General features: G+C 53.5%; 8 protein-coding genes across 8 annotated transcripts; 2 read left to right on the forward strand and 6 right to left on the reverse strand.

Annotated features, from left to right (window-relative positions):
- Positions 1–416: 416 nt before the first annotated feature.
- N7459_007196 (C6 transcription factor) lies at positions 417–2,439 on the forward strand (the record flags this gene model as incomplete). Its single annotated transcript, XM_056946364.1, has 2 exons — positions 417–1,283; positions 1,339–2,439. The coding sequence occupies 2 exons, from the start codon at positions 417–419 to the stop codon at positions 2,437–2,439; spliced, it is 1,968 nt and encodes a 655-aa protein (XP_056798363.1).
- Positions 2,440–2,673: 234 nt separating this feature from the next.
- On the reverse strand, positions 2,674–4,214 carry N7459_007197 (putative MFS monocarboxylate transporter (Mct); the record flags this gene model as incomplete). The annotated part of the gene is made up of 4 exons (XM_056946365.1): positions 2,674–3,103; positions 3,179–3,762; positions 3,823–3,929; positions 3,995–4,214. 4 exons carry the CDS (start codon positions 4,212–4,214, stop codon positions 2,674–2,676), a joined length of 1,341 nt encoding a protein of 446 aa, XP_056798364.1.
- A 390-nt stretch (positions 4,215–4,604) lies between these two features.
- Positions 4,605–6,498, reverse strand: N7459_007198 (putative MFS multidrug transporter; the record flags this gene model as incomplete). Its single annotated transcript, XM_056946366.1, has 6 exons — positions 4,605–5,161; positions 5,215–5,508; positions 5,570–5,699; positions 5,758–6,171; positions 6,236–6,393; positions 6,447–6,498. The coding sequence occupies 6 exons, from the start codon at positions 6,496–6,498 to the stop codon at positions 4,605–4,607; spliced, it is 1,605 nt and encodes a 534-aa protein (XP_056798365.1).
- Positions 6,499–7,154: 656 nt separating this feature from the next.
- On the reverse strand, positions 7,155–9,590 carry N7459_007199 (Zn(II)2Cys6 transcription factor; the record flags this gene model as incomplete). The annotated part of the gene is made up of 7 exons (XM_056946367.1): positions 7,155–7,666; positions 7,743–8,024; positions 8,083–8,202; positions 8,247–8,836; positions 8,893–9,002; positions 9,044–9,308; positions 9,373–9,590. The coding sequence occupies 7 exons, from the start codon at positions 9,588–9,590 to the stop codon at positions 7,155–7,157; spliced, it is 2,097 nt and encodes a 698-aa protein (XP_056798366.1).
- Positions 9,591–10,132: 542 nt separating this feature from the next.
- Positions 10,133–11,152, reverse strand: N7459_007200 (uncharacterized protein; the record flags this gene model as incomplete). Its single annotated transcript, XM_056946368.1, has 2 exons — positions 10,133–11,024; positions 11,079–11,152. The coding sequence occupies 2 exons, from the start codon at positions 11,150–11,152 to the stop codon at positions 10,133–10,135; spliced, it is 966 nt and encodes a 321-aa protein (XP_056798367.1).
- A 550-nt stretch (positions 11,153–11,702) lies between these two features.
- On the forward strand, positions 11,703–12,646 carry N7459_007201 (DUF3425 domain-containing protein; the record flags this gene model as incomplete). Its single annotated transcript, XM_056946369.1, has 2 exons — positions 11,703–11,817; positions 11,910–12,646. 2 exons carry the CDS (start codon positions 11,703–11,705, stop codon positions 12,644–12,646), a joined length of 852 nt encoding a protein of 283 aa, XP_056798368.1.
- A 686-nt stretch (positions 12,647–13,332) lies between these two features.
- On the reverse strand, positions 13,333–13,821 carry N7459_007202 (GNAT family acetyltransferase; the record flags this gene model as incomplete). Its single annotated transcript, XM_056946370.1, has 2 exons — positions 13,333–13,669; positions 13,724–13,821. The coding sequence occupies 2 exons, from the start codon at positions 13,819–13,821 to the stop codon at positions 13,333–13,335; spliced, it is 435 nt and encodes a 144-aa protein (XP_056798369.1).
- A 685-nt stretch (positions 13,822–14,506) lies between these two features.
- Positions 14,507–15,877, reverse strand: N7459_007203 (Zn(II)2Cys6 transcription factor domain-containing protein; the record flags this gene model as incomplete). The annotated part of the gene is made up of 3 exons (XM_056946371.1): positions 14,507–15,301; positions 15,373–15,708; positions 15,773–15,877. 3 exons carry the CDS (start codon positions 15,875–15,877, stop codon positions 14,507–14,509), a joined length of 1,236 nt encoding a protein of 411 aa, XP_056798370.1.
- Positions 15,878–16,141: the final 264 nt, after the last annotated feature.

The following is a 16,141-nucleotide window of genomic DNA, read 5'->3' on the forward strand; positions in this document are numbered from 1 at the left end:
GTTCAAGCGGCGATGAAGGGGGCTTGATAGAAACACGGATCGTCACCGGATAGTCAACACAGAGTATCATATGGATGATGTGTTGCCATTCGGGTCTTGTCGGGGTTTGGAAAGGTTCAATAGAGGGCATGCCCAGCAATGGTTCTTGGAGAACAAAAGAAACCCGCATGCTGGTTCCAAACCGTCCAACCACGCCGGACTCTTCCAGCTTGTCTTCAATCATCCCGGCGCCGATCCGCATTGGCGCGTGGTTGATCTCGGTCTTTGCCAAACCCCGAACTGCCGAGCGCCCCCCGCGATGATTGGTTTAAGCTTCTTTCTGACGGCGTCTTCTGCTTATATCAGAGGCGTCGAAGGAGTCGCTCGTGGACGTCACTTCACCTTGTCCCATTCGGTGCGATGGATTGAATCACACCATGGAGCATCTGCGCCGGTACAACGTGGAACGCTCGTGTCTACGCTGCCACGAGCGCAAAGTCCGCTGCGACAAGGGTTCCCCATGCACCAAATGTGTACGCCTCAACGTGCCGTGTCAGTATCCAGGCCCGAGGAGAGTCAAGCGCCGACCGCCCAAGACAACCGTGACAGATGTGGTGTCGCGACTGGAACAGCTGGAGCGGTCCATCGCGACTCTCGCCGGCAGCCCGTCGACCAACCAGCCCGGCCAGACGGGGCCGTCCGACCGTGAATCCACTGTCACGACTGATCGCGATCGCGAGACACCCTCGAGTCACCGACTGTCGGCCGGCCAACCGGCCCATCACGGATTCCTGGTGAAGGACGGCTGCTACATCGACGAGCCGCTACTGTCGCGCGTTCTAGAGAAAGAGCACGAATTGCAGTCGGCCATCGGGTCACCCAACACGAACCAGAATGTCCCAAGAAAACCATCGCCTCTCAAGGTCGACGGGATCATCACCAATCCGCTGATGGTCCACATGGACGTGAAAGCCCTGCATCCACCTCGATGGCAGGCGACGATGCTCTGGGAGACGTTTTTGAGCCGCGTTGATCCCGTGGTCAAAGTCCTTCACGTTCCGTCGACGAAGCCACGCATCTTTGCTGCCATCAATCGACCCGAATCGGTCGGAGCGGATACTCACTGTCTGCTGTTTGCGATCTTCTTCGGTGCGACTACCACTCTCGTTTCCGATGACCCCGGGAACGAGGGAGTTCGCGCGGAGCTGCGCCGGTACCAGCAGGGCTTGGAATTGGCCATGTACAATTCATCTTTTCTGGATTCCCCCACCGTGACATCGCTGCAGGCAATGGCTATATACTTGGTAAGCTGGATGCACAAACCTTTCTGAAATCCGTCTTCTGACTCTTTTGTAATAGACGTGTCTACGCTACACCAATAGTGGCCGATCAGGGTTCACGCTCCGTGGGTTGACGATTCGGGCAGCACAGTCCATCGGTCTCCACCGTGATGGTAAACACTTCAAACTGTCACCGTTGGAATGCGAGCTCCGCCGACGGATCTGGTGGGTTCTCTACACGACCGACGCCCGCATGGCCGAGGACCACGGCATCACCTTGACCGAACAAGAGGTTGTGGGGGACACCCAGATGCCATCCAACATCGACGATCAATTCATAAGCGAAAAAACGACAGAGCCCGTCCCGTCCCAGCCCCGCTGGACCGAGACCACCTTCTCTCTCATCATAGCCGAAATAAATAAGATGTGGGTGCCAATTGTACGCTCCCCAGGCGAATCCCGCGACGGTGCCCGGACAGACCAACTCCTCGCCCAGCTTCGAGAAACGCTGAACGAGAAATACCTGCAATACGCCGATCTCGACATCCCCATCCACCGACAGGGCGTTATGGTTGCGCAAGTCCTCGTCTCCAAATCAGAAGTCCACATGCGCCAGAAGATCCTTCAGCTGCAGGGTGCGCGCTCTTCGTCTGTGGACCACAAAGCCACCGAAGAGCTCCTCGCCATGGCCTGCCGAGCGCTCGAGCTCGGGATCGAGATGTACACCGATGACCTGATGCGCGGCTTCCGCTGGCTGGCCTCCACGTACACGCAGTTCCACCTTTTAACCTATATCCTGTGGCATCTGTGCGTGTACCCGACCGGCCCGCATGTCGAGCAGGCCTGGTACGGAGTGAACCGCCACTTCGAACTGGCAGAGCGCGATCCGTCGTGGCCCGATCCCGGTCCCAAGTGGCCCATGCTTGTGCAGCTGCGGGCGAAGGCGCTGCGAATCCGTCAGTCGCACGCGGCCGCGGCTCAGAATGAACAGCCTGCCCTTCCCGGGGGTGCTCCTGCCCCCATGCCTGAGGCAGTGCAGCAGAATACCGAGACGGCGCTGTTGGATATTGACAACTGGGACTTTAATTGGATGGAGTTTCCGGACTGGAACTATCTCGCACAGAGTATTGCTATCATGGGACAAGATGGGGCGGGTCAGATGGCGAGTGGGATGATGTGAGCCAGTCCCGGCGATTGGTCATGACTTGATTATAATCTAGGGATCTTCTGCTATTCTGTACATGACGAGGTCGGTACGATGACAGCTGGAGATGTCATCCAGACCGTGATTGGAGCACCTGATATTCTTGACCAAGATATATGCATTACGTTTTGAAGGGCTCTGTATCGTACGTGAGAAGAGGGAGCAGATCTATAGAAACGGCAATAAAAAAGACAAGAATCACGTCCAACATCAAAACTTGGCCCTGAGCACCAAGCCCGTGTTATAAAGCCTCGCCGCAAGCACCGCCGTACTACCCGCCAGCAAGAACACACCCGCAAAGACTTTCATCCCCGTATACGACCCGTTATCATGTTGCACGATCGCGCCCGCAATCGGGTTCGTCGTCAAGCCACCAATGGACGAGACCAAGAACAACAAGCCGGATCGATACCCGATCTCCGGCAAGGGCGAGATGCGCACGATCAACGCGGTGGCGAGGGAGACGTAGGCGCCGGACGTAAACCCGAAGAAACACGCAAACACAATGATAGCAGCGTTGCTGGTCGCGGGAATCCAGAGCGCCAACACGAAGATGCCGGCCAAGTAGCAGACGGAGACGAGGATGTTGTAGGCGCCGACTTTGTCGGACCCGATGCCGGCGGACATGCGGCCGAAGAGACTAAGAAATCGCAGATTAGCAATGTGATCCTCAGGCAGTTTCCCAGTTCGACCAGGGGAACAAGTAGCGTCTTACCTGGCGGCATTCAGCATGGAGACCAGGTACTGAGCCAGATTATAGCTCATGCCCGCGTCGATGGCCTGCACCACCAGATAATTGATGGGGACGAACACCCCGAAGGTCAAGAACAGGAAGCCCACGAATACGAGGAGCATCTTGACCTCGGTGAATGGGCGCAGCAAGCTGTCGCGATTCAGCGCCCGCGGCGTGGGCGGCACGCGCGAGCGCACGGTGACAATCGTGATGGACACCAGGAACAGGATGATGAAGGCGGCGATGCGCATGGCCCAGCCGTAGCCCACCTCGTTGATCAGGCGGCTCACCATGATGGGGAAGATCACGCCGCCCAGACTCGACCCCGTCGAGACGATGCCGTAGGCAGTGCCGCGCTTCTGCTCGAACCAGCTGGGGATGCAGTTCATGGCGGGCTGGTAGATGGCGCAGACGCCCATGGCGCTGCAGACACCCTGCGAGAGCAGGATTTGGTAGTACTCCTTGGAGATGGAGGCCATCATCAGGCCAAAGACGTGCAGGAAGGAGCCGCCGATGACGACGTAGCGGGGGCCGAAGGTGTCGTAGAGTCGACCGACGATGGGTCCCTGGTGGCGGCGAGGTCAATTGCAGTTGTGGAGTGTTGGGGAGGTGTAGGTGTGGCTTACCATTGCAAACATGAAGAAGATTTGCAGCGAGGGGATCCACGCTATGGTACTCGACGAGTATTGTCGGAGCAGATCGGCCTCGTAGTAGTTCTGGAAAGTGCCCACGCCTGTTATAGTTGGTTAATTTGGCCCTGGAACGTTGCTGGATATCTCCAAGGAGTTGAACACATACTGTTGATCCAGCCAAAGGTGCAGAACAACGCACACCACGCGCCCAGCACCATCAACCACGCAGATAACCCGCCATCGGGTGCAGGGTCACTCGGATTCCGTGAATTGGAGTCTTCGACATCGTTACCACCGGGTTTCTGCGTGGTCTCATTAAGTGTGGTATGCTCCGAATCAGCAGGCGAAGGCAAGTTGGCTGACTCGGTCTTCTCTTCGATAGACATGGCGAGGAATGCGTGAAACAATTTTTGTCCGAATCCGATGTCTTTAGAAGCTGCTACTGTACGAAAGAAACATCCAACATGGCCAGGGGCATATGTATGTATTTATTGCTGATCATCTTCTTCGGCGCGGGCGTTTGCTGAATGGCCGCTCCGAGCGTTGAACTTGTCCGAATGGCCGAGATTCGGATCCGACATCAACTTCTAGCCTAAAAGCACCGTGATCGCATTGGAATTGAGAAATGCCATTGATGATTAAAGAACTTTTCTATAAGCAACACCCCGAAATGCAGTATGTATGCAGGCTCAAGTCAATTCAGCAAGAGAACAAACAATCAAAGAACTCGTCGAGTCGTCATGTCATGAGCAATTTCATTCAAGATGGTTCAAACTTCACACCTCCTCGGGCGTCCGTGTGCCACTGGGAGATTCCAGCATGTCCTCCTCCAGCAGTCGCTGGCAAAACGGACTTTTCTTTCGGATCCACGGGCCATAGTAAAGCAGCGCAAATGGGATGGGAATGCAGGCCAACCCGGCAAATCCAAGGACAGAAGTCGCCCACGACACCCCAAGCTTTGCATAGAGTGGATCTGCAGCGAGGGGAAACAGCGCGCCAGCAATGCTGCGCATAATGACCGATGCTGCCAGGGCACTGGCAGAATAGATCCGGTAGGCGTCGGTGACATAGGTCAGGAGTGAGATGAAAATCGTCTGATAGCCGAGTCCAAAGGTCAATCCGGATAGCACAGGGACGATCCAATGCGTGCTCGATTTGGCTGACCATGCGAGCCAGAACAGACTGATGGTGAGACAGGGACCAGACACACAGCACATGGGGAGCCGGTGGCTTTCTGGACTGGATGCCCAGAGCTTTCCTTGCTTCTTTGCTTTCTCGTAGAATTTGTCGTAGTAGAGTGCAAACACACAGGATGATGCAGCGCCAATGCCCACTATTCATCGTCAGTATCACCGTCACATCAATGGAGAGTCTCGGAGGGCATACGGGGGATGTATGTGAGAGACGTCATTGCAACGTTGAAGTTGTAAACACCCTCAAAGATAATGGGATATGCTTGAAAGTAAAAGAAGACCATACTCCAGGCCAGTGAGATGTATATGGCCGTGAACAAGATGATGGGCTCAAAAATGAGCATGGTCAGAGGCCGGGTCACAGTTTGAGTGAAGGTGAAGGCCGCGTCGGACTTTTTCAACTCCTGAGGAGACAAGTACCGATTGCATCCCGTCTGTTTCCTGAGCTTGGCTGCTTGCTGCTTGAGCAGAACCGGAGCAAAAGTCTCTGTTCAAGGCGACTTCATAAGCGATCAAGACATCGCAAGATACATCGACTTCCAACATACCAGCCAGAAAGGCAACGGCAATCCAGGTGACTCCGCTGAAAATCAAGTCAATGCGAAACGCCCATCGCCAACCGTACTGAACAGAGCAGCCCGAGATGATCGGGCCAATGATCGGGCCAAAACTCGAAGCCTGGAAGCAAGGTTAGCAAAGGGCGTGGTCAAATCAAATTCGACATCGCCTGCCATACCGACATATACAGAGCCATCGCACGACCGCGAGTTCGCAGATCGGAAAACATATCTGCATAGACACCACCGACCACTGTCTGCGGTGCAGCAGCCATCGTGCCACAGATGACCCGAAATACCAGGAGGGACGACCAATTGGGCGCGAGAGCACAGCCAAGTGTTCCCAACAGAAAGACGCTGAACGACCAGAAAAGCACCGGTCTGCGTCCGATAGTCTCGCTCATCGGGCTCCAGACCAGAGGACCGATACAGTACCCGATCAGGAAAATGGCAGTTGGCAGGACCTTCTGCCCATTCCCCGATAGGCCGAAATCCTGCATGATAGTGGGCACGGCATTACTCGGCAGCGAAGACGATATGCCGCTGTTCAGCACCACGATTAACGCCACGATGGCGTTGTATAGCTTTTTATTCTATGTGAAGCGTGTTAGTTTCATGTCTCTCATATTTGTACATCGATGTCACCATAAATCTTACAAAAGACCAATTGTTCGGGTTGGCAGCTGAGCCCTCTTGGAACTCGACCAGCGTTTCATGAGAGGAAATTTCAACTAGTGTATAATCTTCGCCCTCCTCTAGTTTCTTCTCCAAGGCCATGGTCGTAGGAACCTTTTCATTCAAGGGCTGAGTTTTGTCTAGACACAGTTAGCTCAGAATGGAAACAAGCTAGGCAAGGGCTCAAGCACACTTGAAGAGAAGGGATTCATGATCCGAGGTATTAAGGAACGGCCGATACCCATTGTTCGTATTGTATGAAAAGCGTATAATAGGACACAAGATCAGTTACGCAAGAAAAATGCGTGGCCCATGTTTCTCTCCAACGATGCTGAACGGCGAGACCTAAAGCGCTATATAAAAGAAATCCCTGGCCATCCACAGGAGACAGTGGAGCCGAAAACAACCCCATCGGGTACCTGACTCATTTGCTGGATCCTGAAAATATGCATAGTGTTCCAAACTATGCTGTTGAGGACGTAGCAATGTGCCAATGAAGTCGCCGCTATAGTTCAAAATTTGAGCCGATGCCCCGGGGCCGGATCGGGACCGGGTTCTGGAGGAGTCCATATCCGGCACCGGCCAGGACCCGGTCTGTTGATGGACGCCTCCAACGCCCAGATCGCCTGCCATTACACGTTTTCGGTCAAGTTCTGCGTGGATTCCTGATGACTAGCGCGAATCCATGTGATATGTGACAGGTGTATGCTGCGCTGTGGCCCAATTCCTGTTTGTCCTCTCCGGATTGATGGTCTGGCCCACGGGAGGGCCATCAATTGTGGGCCGACTTTGCAGATCAACGAAAGCGTAGGATAGCGCAGGATCCTGTAGGTCTACGGAAGTTTGCAATCGTCTTTCAAGTCCAATCATTCATATGTTCTGGGTATTAGTCTATGGGTATTTACTGAGGCAAAGATGGCATCATCGGCAGGAAATCAAAGATGTCGTTCTGCCCTTCCTCGAATAGACCGAAGGAATCAGCTATCGAATTGGACATGGTCCAGTTAGGCGCTTCCATCGTGTCAGGCAGTCGTAGAAGAGGCGGTCTGGTTGGTGCAGCTGCATCAGTACTTGGCATGGGCACCATGTTTGGCTCCTTGTCGTTCGGAAGAGCTGTGCCGGTTCTGTACCGAGGATCGTCCAGGGTGGACATGGGAGGGGCATTCTCCATGGGACTGTCGGGCCCTCTGTAAGATGACACGGGCCTATCGCCTTGCTCGGACAGGTTGGGCCCATCTGTGCTATGGTCGTGACTGTGAGGGCGCTGGCTCGCGATCAAGGCCCGGGCATAATTCACGAAAATGGAAACGGTGCGATGGACGTCGGGATATGGTGGCTGCTTTAGGAAGTCACAGATCTTCTCCGCTCGTTCCAAGAGAAGATCTTGATCGATCAAACTTGGTCGCCATCTGGCTATTCGGAGTGCGAATGTAGCTAGTTGAAATTCAATATTTTCTCCAGCGTCCCGCCTTGAATCGGTACCACTTACTAACGAAAGCAATCGTCAAGGCTGGATATGTCGGAGCCCATGGCAGCTGGCACCGGTATGACGGTTCATTGATAAGAAATGCCAGCTGATCCATGATCGTGGTGACTAGCGTTTGCCACAAATTAATCACATTCTGATCAATAATTTCGGTGTCGGGATTGGGAGAAATAGGCTGTAGTTTTTGAATACGTGCCAACGAAGCACATAGTACGAAAATTCTAGCGTAGAGAAGCATCAGCTTGAGGCTGCTGCGCTGGAAAGCACCCGCATGAAAGCCGTTGTCTAATTCTCATGGTCAGTCATAAACTTCCCATCATCCTTTGATTTAGAACGAGCTTACTATTGTGGATCTCGTCCCATGTATTCCACCAGTTGTGCAGCCGCGTCATGATCGCCGGTAATTCAGTGGAAACAATATCGCGGACAGTGGCTGCGTTTTCAAGTATGATGCGAGAGTGGCCTAGCTCGGTTGTCAGTTTCATGGAATAAGTGGCTAATTCATACGTGCCGAACCTCGAAGTTGGTGAAGTTCAATTATAGACACCGTCCTCATGTCGCAAGGTAAAGAGAGTGGGTAATCGAGGAATTTTCGCAGTTTTGTGATATCAACCTCTCCAATACGAGACTTGCGGCCGGTACCGGATGCCACGTCCAGTTCCAATGTGAAACTGATGAGCCAGGTTCGCGTCTGCCACACTAGCTGACGGTCAGCCATCGAGGCAGATAAAGAGCTCCGAGGCACATTCTCTTGGGTGAGCAAAGTGTCCAGTGACTTTTCCAAGCCAGAGTCCAAGGCCGTGCGCAGAATGAGAGCGGTTGAGAACCACGTTTTCTCCGAGTAAGCTGCAAGCAGGATCATTCCTTGAACAGTTTCGAGTTTGGTAGGGCGTTCGAAGAAACTGTCTTCTGCCAGTCGTTGTGCTTCATCTTGAAGAACTCGTTGCATATGCGTGTCACTGCGCATGTCAACAACCGCTCGACTGGCAAGGTATATAATGACCGTAAAACAGAATAGGGAGCGTGATCGTATCGAGTCGAACGTGTCACGAATAGGATCAAATAGAGGCAAGTAGTTCTTGCTCCCACCAGTAAATCTGGACAGAGGTTACAACCCATTTTTGTTCCTCTTGCATCGGATTGTGCCACATACCGTTCGTACATCACCCGGGCGCGTTCTTCGCTAACGATACCTCGGGCAATGATATCGCCTCGAGGGTCGCCATTAGAGGAATGTTCCATAAAAATCTTCGCAGTGGTGAGCTGTACATGTATCAAGGTCGTCGGTGTTCTAGCCAACTTACATCGTTCGAATCGAGCAGGTTCACCGACATGGAATGAACAGCTGACACCGGCGCAATCATATCATTAGGACTGAGCTGCTGCGACTCAGGTCCATGATGATCAGCCGTCTGCGATCTCCTCGGTTCCCCCAAGGCCTCGGACTCAGGGAAAGAGTCAAATGATGAATCCTGCCCGGTAACTGGAGAGTATTCTTGCTCTCTGGACACGGGGGTGTGAAAGCCGCTTCGCGGGTCCCGAGGAGTGTTCACCGCAGAGCCGCCATACCTGGAACGCGGAGATCAGTTGAACGTCGGCAAATTGGCTCCGAGTATGAAGTAGATCAAGTTACCGTGCGGGTGTGGTCTTTCTCCGGCGTTCACTGCGCCGCCGGTTGTCTTCAATGGGATCCAAGATACAGTCGCGACCTGTTGAGCGACACCGGAAGCAAGGGACTTGATGTCGTGCATCGCAGCGCATCTTCTGCCTACGACACCATCGGCATGCCTTGAAGAACCGGATGGGCACGTTCTCCGCCCGGAACACAATCTCCGAACCTCGCTCGCTCATGGTTGCGGCGGGCTTGGCTCATGATACCTTGGCGAGGCAATCGGTCGGAAGGAGAGATTCCGCTTCGGTTGCGCCCTTCTGTCCGGCGAAAGAGCCCACGATCTGCACGATCCGCAAAGGATAAATGAATGCGGTCGGAGAAGTTCCGCTCAGTCGGGAAGTCGTGTCCCGGTCACGTGATTGCACTTGGTCTTGACATCCCAAAAGGGATCGTTATGTTCTAGCCCATTTCTCTTAGTATACGGCTTATATACGCGCAGGATTCAGACCTACGCAGCCCGCTCTGTTCCTTTCCTTATATCATCTCCTTTGTATTCAACCCAGTATAGTGCACTTTGGAATCAACCCACTCTTTTCTCGAACCTCAGTGCGGCCTACAGTCTGGGCCATGGATGCTTGGGGTTGTCTCTTTGGCCATAAAACGACTGTTCGACCAGTTTTCCACTGTTTACAGACACGGTGAAAAACCAAACCGGCTTCCGCTCCAGAATAGATTCAATCAATTCACAGGGTACAGTATTTGAACCGATTCGAGCATACTCCTACTCCATACCGAACCCACCCTTCCTCATTTCCTCCCTGGTCCATTCTTCCAACCTCTCTGCAAGCTTTTCATCCTTTGCCACACTGCTCTGCCACCTCGGCTCTCCAAACCGCCGGAATATTTCGAAATACATGCCGCTCTGCTCCGCTGTCATATCCTGACTCGCCGCACAGAACAAACTGGTCCACGACCCCTTATCGGCAGGCCACAACAATCCAAACATGCGCAAGACCGAAAAGGCTTTTACCATAGCAGACCCCGATTCCCCCGCCGCCGTGGCGAGGTTTGTCTCAACCAGACCTGGATGCACGCACGAAACCCAGATCTCGCCGTCCCCATTCCGCGCACTGCGAGAGCCGGGGCCGTAAGTCTCGTGCAGGGACTTGGTGTGCAGAATGTTGGCGAGCTTGCTCTGTCCGTACCGCGCCCACGGGCTGCTCTCCTTGAGCAATAGGTCCTTGAAATTGATGCCGCCCTTGGGTGCGCCCAAGTGGCCGGATGAAGTGAGGTTGACGATGCGCACGCTGCCGGGAGGAAGCGTCTTGGCGGTCTGCAGCATCAGAGGAAGCAAGTGTGTCGTCAAAACCCAGTGCGCAATGTAGTTGGTCTGCCACTGGGCCTCATAGCCATCTTGGGTTATTTCGAAGGGCGTCGCCATGATGCCGGCGTTGTTGACCAGACCGTGCAGGGCTGTTTCGCGAGTGAGGATGTACTTGGCGGCCGCGACGACGCTGCGGAGGTCCATGAGGTCCATTTGCAGGAGGTCGATGGTGGCTAAGGGATGCATTTTCTTGATGTCGGCGATGGCTGCTGTGCCCTTCTGTTGGGATCGGGCGCACATGTAAACGTGGGCGCCGTGTTCTGCGAGGCGGGCTACGGTCCAGTAGCCTCTGTGTTTTGGTGAGATCTGCGATTCGGGCTTCGTAGTGAGAGGGGAGACTTACATGCCGGAATTTCCACCTGTGACGATGAATACTTTGCCCTTGAGATCAGGGAGAGTGTCGGGATGGAAAGTCATGTTTAAAACAAGGACTTCAATGTATGAAGGTGTAAGACTAACAGACCACTCAATGTCTTCGATTGAGTTCTATGTTTTTGGGGATACGAAAAGATGGGTCGAAATGGAGGGTGCTGCTACGATATTTATTGCTTTGTTGAATAATGTCCAGATATCTCATGCTATAGCATCAGATAGTGAGCCAGCTGCATGTATAACAGAGCTTGTGATCCCGGTCTAAATGTGAGCAGGTTGCATGACGCTAGACCTGAAGTGACAGTGGAGGCTAGAATAGTGGCCAATGATATCGTGTCATTTTACTCGCCCCATATCGCAGCTACGGCATACTCGGCATCTCAATGCCTCCGTTCCCGAGTGTCAGACTCATCATTGTGAACAACATACTTCAACCGCCTTGAGAATGCTTCCATTATCTCATCACCGCGACTCCCACGTCCGCTAGCATCATGACTAGTACGTATCGGCCTACAACTTCAGCAGCGCCCCGCATTCAACTCGCGTCGATGGCACAATTGGCCGAGGTACGACCACTCCACTCTCAATCACCAAGATGACATGGCTTGCTCACCACGTACAGGCGATAAGCAGGGAAGACGACTGGACGGGGACCAAGGATGCCGCAGCACGAAGACGGGCGCAGACTAGACTCAACACCCGAGCGTATCGTAAGTAAACCCTTGTCATCGTCAAATCAGGACTTCGGGAGTCATGACCAGTCCCAGATCGGTAGCCAATATCGAAACTAACCGTCCAGTAGGGAAACGCAAAGCCCTAGCAAAGAAATCCGAAGCATCCAGTGCCGCAACCGGGACACTGGTCGAATCAGAAGTGCCGGTGGAATGCTGGGACATTGCGCAGCAATCCATCTCCATCATCCCAGCATCCCGCGTCAAGCAAATCCATGATGCGAGAATTCCGATGCTGCCAGATAAGTCCGGGAAAAAGCAATTTAACATGGTCTTCCCGCTCTGTCCAGACCACCTCATCACACTCCTCCAATTCAACGCCCTCCGCGCCCTGGCCGTCAACCGCGATCTCATCTCGGGCATCCTCGTCACACCGCTCAACTGTGAGGAGGAAGTGATCCATGTCATCCCCTACCCTACCAAGCCCGAACGAATCCCTTCAACACTCCGGCCCACCATCCTTCAACAAACGGTGCCGCACGGCGACTGGATCGATCTGTTCCCATGTCCCGGGGGACGAGACCGCCTGATCCGAGCCGCTGGCACATTTGACGAGGATGAGCTGTGGTCCGACTGCATCGGCGGGCTATACGAGGGCTTTCCCGACGACGAGATCGAACGACGCGGCATCATTGCGTGGTCGCCGCCCTGGGACATCACGGGGTGGGAGATGTCGGAAGGCTTTCTGAGGAAATGGGGGTGGTTGTTCAAAGGGTTGCCGGGAGTGTTAGAGGCAACGAATCGTTGGCGGGTGGAGAGAGGCGAGGAGCCAATTCATGACGACTGCACGTCACAGGCAACTGTATGACCTTGGTTTTCTACGACTACTCCTCGTCGTCGGCGGAGCTGGATTTTGAAGCCACTACAGGGGGGCTACAACCCGATCTTGCTCTATATCTTTCATCACCGTCCTGATTGAGAGTCACCTTCCACTCAATAAATGGGACCTCTGAATCTCTGGCTTGAACCTCGCAAGCTAGATCATTAACTGTCCAGCTTAGCCTCTCCACAAGACAGTAATTTCTTCAATTACAATTGCCTGAGTGGGTTCAATCCAAATTGCCAAACCCATCACTCTAGCCATATCAGAGTACTTTCACTACCGCATCTTACTTCCACGTCTCAGATGTGACAGCCCACGGTCCGGGGGGAACCTTCTCTGTCCATTCCCCACGCGGGGGTCTCCAGAGAAGCAGAATCGCCGGCGGCCGACACTCATATACTAGCCTCGACCACTCGTCGCTCGGGTGTTTCTTCTCCAGGTCGATATTCAGACTAATCACCCTTCGATAGCCGCAGTCCTCATACAGCCAGCGACCTATGGGACTTCCCTCGACGAAACTCTCGTATCCAAGAGGATCAATCTTCTCATGGCCCCATTGCATCAGAAGTCGGCCCACACCCCGCCGACGGTAGTCGGGATGCACTCCCATCGCATTGACGCCTTTGAGATCACATCCTATCCATCAGTGCGTGATAAGCGTCTCTTGAGGGCTAGGGACACGTACCGGCATGAGGCCGCTGAAACCAACATTGCCGAGGGAAGAATGCCTGGCTAATCATCTTGCTGGCATATTCGGCTCTCTCCGAGCCCTCCGGGTACCAAGTACAAGGGATGGGATGGGGCCCGGAGGGGAACGGGTTCTGGTGGAAGATCAGCCATTCGCAACCCCCGGCGACTCGACCGGTTTCCTTGTCAATCACGTAGATCAGGTGAGAGAAGGGGTTCTTTGCGTGTGCTGTCCAGCGGACCTCGGTGTCGAGCGCTTTATCTCGCGCGCGGTCTTCCTCGGTGTGGCCGTTGACAGGGTGGACAGCGGTGAAGACAGGGCTATCAGAGAAAAGTCAGAGGCATACCGCATTCTATGGGAGACGATGGACTTACTTGTACGGCTGGAAGTTCGCCGCCCAGAGCACTTCGACCAGTCGGGCATACTCCTCCTTGGTGTGGATCTCTCGAACCTCAAATTGCGAATCCGCCATTATGGAATACTCGATATTGTTGAACCTTGCTCTCGTGGGGTAAAGCGGACTTGCATGCAGGTCCGGGGACTTTATATCTTGGAACTTGAAATGGCCCCTTATCGCTTTTATTTCTGCATGTCGCATCCGCACCGTATCAATAGTGTATGGTCCAATCAGGAGAGGATGAGAACTGTGTCGATCCTAAACAAGAGAATATTTGCTAAAATCTAGCAGCCTAGCGTAAGCGCTAAGCGGCATCCTCCAAGGCTGGCGGAGCTAAACTACGTGGTAAATTACTGCGATTCTCCACTGCTCACGACATTACACCTGGCCTGCCATCGTCATCGTGGGGGCCAGAATCACCCTACGGAGGTAGAATTATACCCCATATACATGAGTGCGGAGTGGGTTGAATACGTAGCTATCTAGGTTGGTACTTAGGTGGTTACTCGAGGGATGACTAGGAAGCCTGTTCTTAACCATTGTAGTCAAGGTCAAACACGAGTTTCCTGACCCTCGAAAGGGTCTATGGATCGAAATTCGAAGTAGAGAGGCTCGGGAAATTCTAGCTCATTATATAACCAGATTTAGTCTGGATGACAAATCATTCGATTTACCGAGGTTGCGACCTGACTATGGGAGGACAAATCCACGGGGAATCACTGTAGGTAGCTTGGATGGTTAATTTGACATTCTAATAAAACTAGCTGATGAGCCCACATTCAGACTTGGGCACAGTCAACATCCTTTGGAGATGATTCTCGTCAGTATGATACTTCTCCAGATACAGGCAGATTGCCTGGCATTCCAACCGGGCCCGTTTTGCCATCCACCATTCGGCACGACATATGGGCCCATACCAATAGGCAAGTATCAGGAGGGCGCGAGCATCCTTTCGCTCTAACAAAATCCGAAAGGTTGAACCCATAATGGAAAGGAAGGTGATGTATCTGGGAATAGCTCCCTTTTTCCACAAGTTCTCTCTCACATCGGTCAGAACAGAGACGGGACAATAGTAGGGATTTCGGTCCATGGCGAGCGGTTCGTCGAGTCCACATAGCTCCACGAAATTATATGGAATATCTTTAATATGTCGAGGTGCCGGTTTGGCCGTGATGGTAAGATAGTCGTCCGCCATCACATAAAAGATGCTGTCTGGTCGGAGAGGGTCGGTTACCTTCCAGATCGCTTCTTTCCCTACCGCCATATTGAGCCAATCCAGGTCGGACGGATTGAACGGTTTTAAAGGCCATGCTTCCTGAGCCGATGATGCCTCGATAGAAGTCATGCTGGCAACTCCGAGCATGGCAGCAGAAGCCCACAGCGGATCGCGGTCCTGAGGGCGGATGGGGGCCGACAGCTTTTTGCTGAGAAGGGCTGCCCCCTTCGCCCCATGATAAGCCTCGGCCAGAGATCGCCTTGCACCATCTGGAGCCTTGGACAAATAGCGGTCGTGGATCGCCGTAATATTGAGGATTATGTGCATCAAGAACGGATTCTTGATCCAAGATGTTTCGTTAGTCATCGTACAAGAACACCCACAATGAGGACTGGGATGAAATGACTCACTTCGATACCTAGTTTCATGACATCATTCTGGTAGATATCAAGAGCGTGAGTAAATGCAAACGTAAAGACAGTGCGGTGGCGGAATCGGTCCAGACGCGCGATACTTTCCGCGTCTAACTGGAAGGAATCAAAACCACTACCCACTACCACGACGGGCAGGAGAGACCTCGAAGGCGGGTTTGAACTAAAGACGACCTGGCCGGCGAAGCTACCAAATGAGTCCTTGGGGGACCCCACCTGCCATGTCGGTTCCAAGTCGGCTTCATGCGGTGCATTATAATTGCAGGCCACGCCAAATGACAAGCATTTCTGGCACTGCGGTCGACCCTCGTCGCACTTGAAGAGATATGAGTATCTTTGGCGTCGATCCCCGGGGAGGGCTCGGTAATGAATGACCTACTTTGACTCGGCGCAGCTTGCAATTCCGGCAGCCACGTCGGGATTTGGTGTGCGCCCGGCGCCGCCGAGAGCTACTCTGCTCGAGGAGTGATCCGTTGGATGTCATGTTCCAGCTTGTTGGACTCTACGAGGCCAAAAAAGAAAAGGGAAGCTGCTGGCCTGAGGCGATGGTCGTCACGGGCCCACCGGCCTTAACTCCGGCCCGAACGCTTTCCGATTGGCGATCGCACTAACCTCCTCTCGTATCCAGAGTGGCGCCCGTGGGATATCTGGAAATTCGCTGAATCCGGTTGATTGATTGCTTGAGATGCTTCACATCGTATGTCGTGTCATTGGCACGCCTCGCGGACTTTGCGATGGTATATCCGTT

This window comes from Penicillium hispanicum (genome assembly GCF_028827665.1).
Source record: "Penicillium hispanicum strain IBT 35686 chromosome Unknown utg000006l_segment0_segment0, whole genome shotgun sequence".
NCBI classification, from domain to species: domain Eukaryota; kingdom Fungi; phylum Ascomycota; class Eurotiomycetes; order Eurotiales; family Aspergillaceae; genus Penicillium; species Penicillium hispanicum.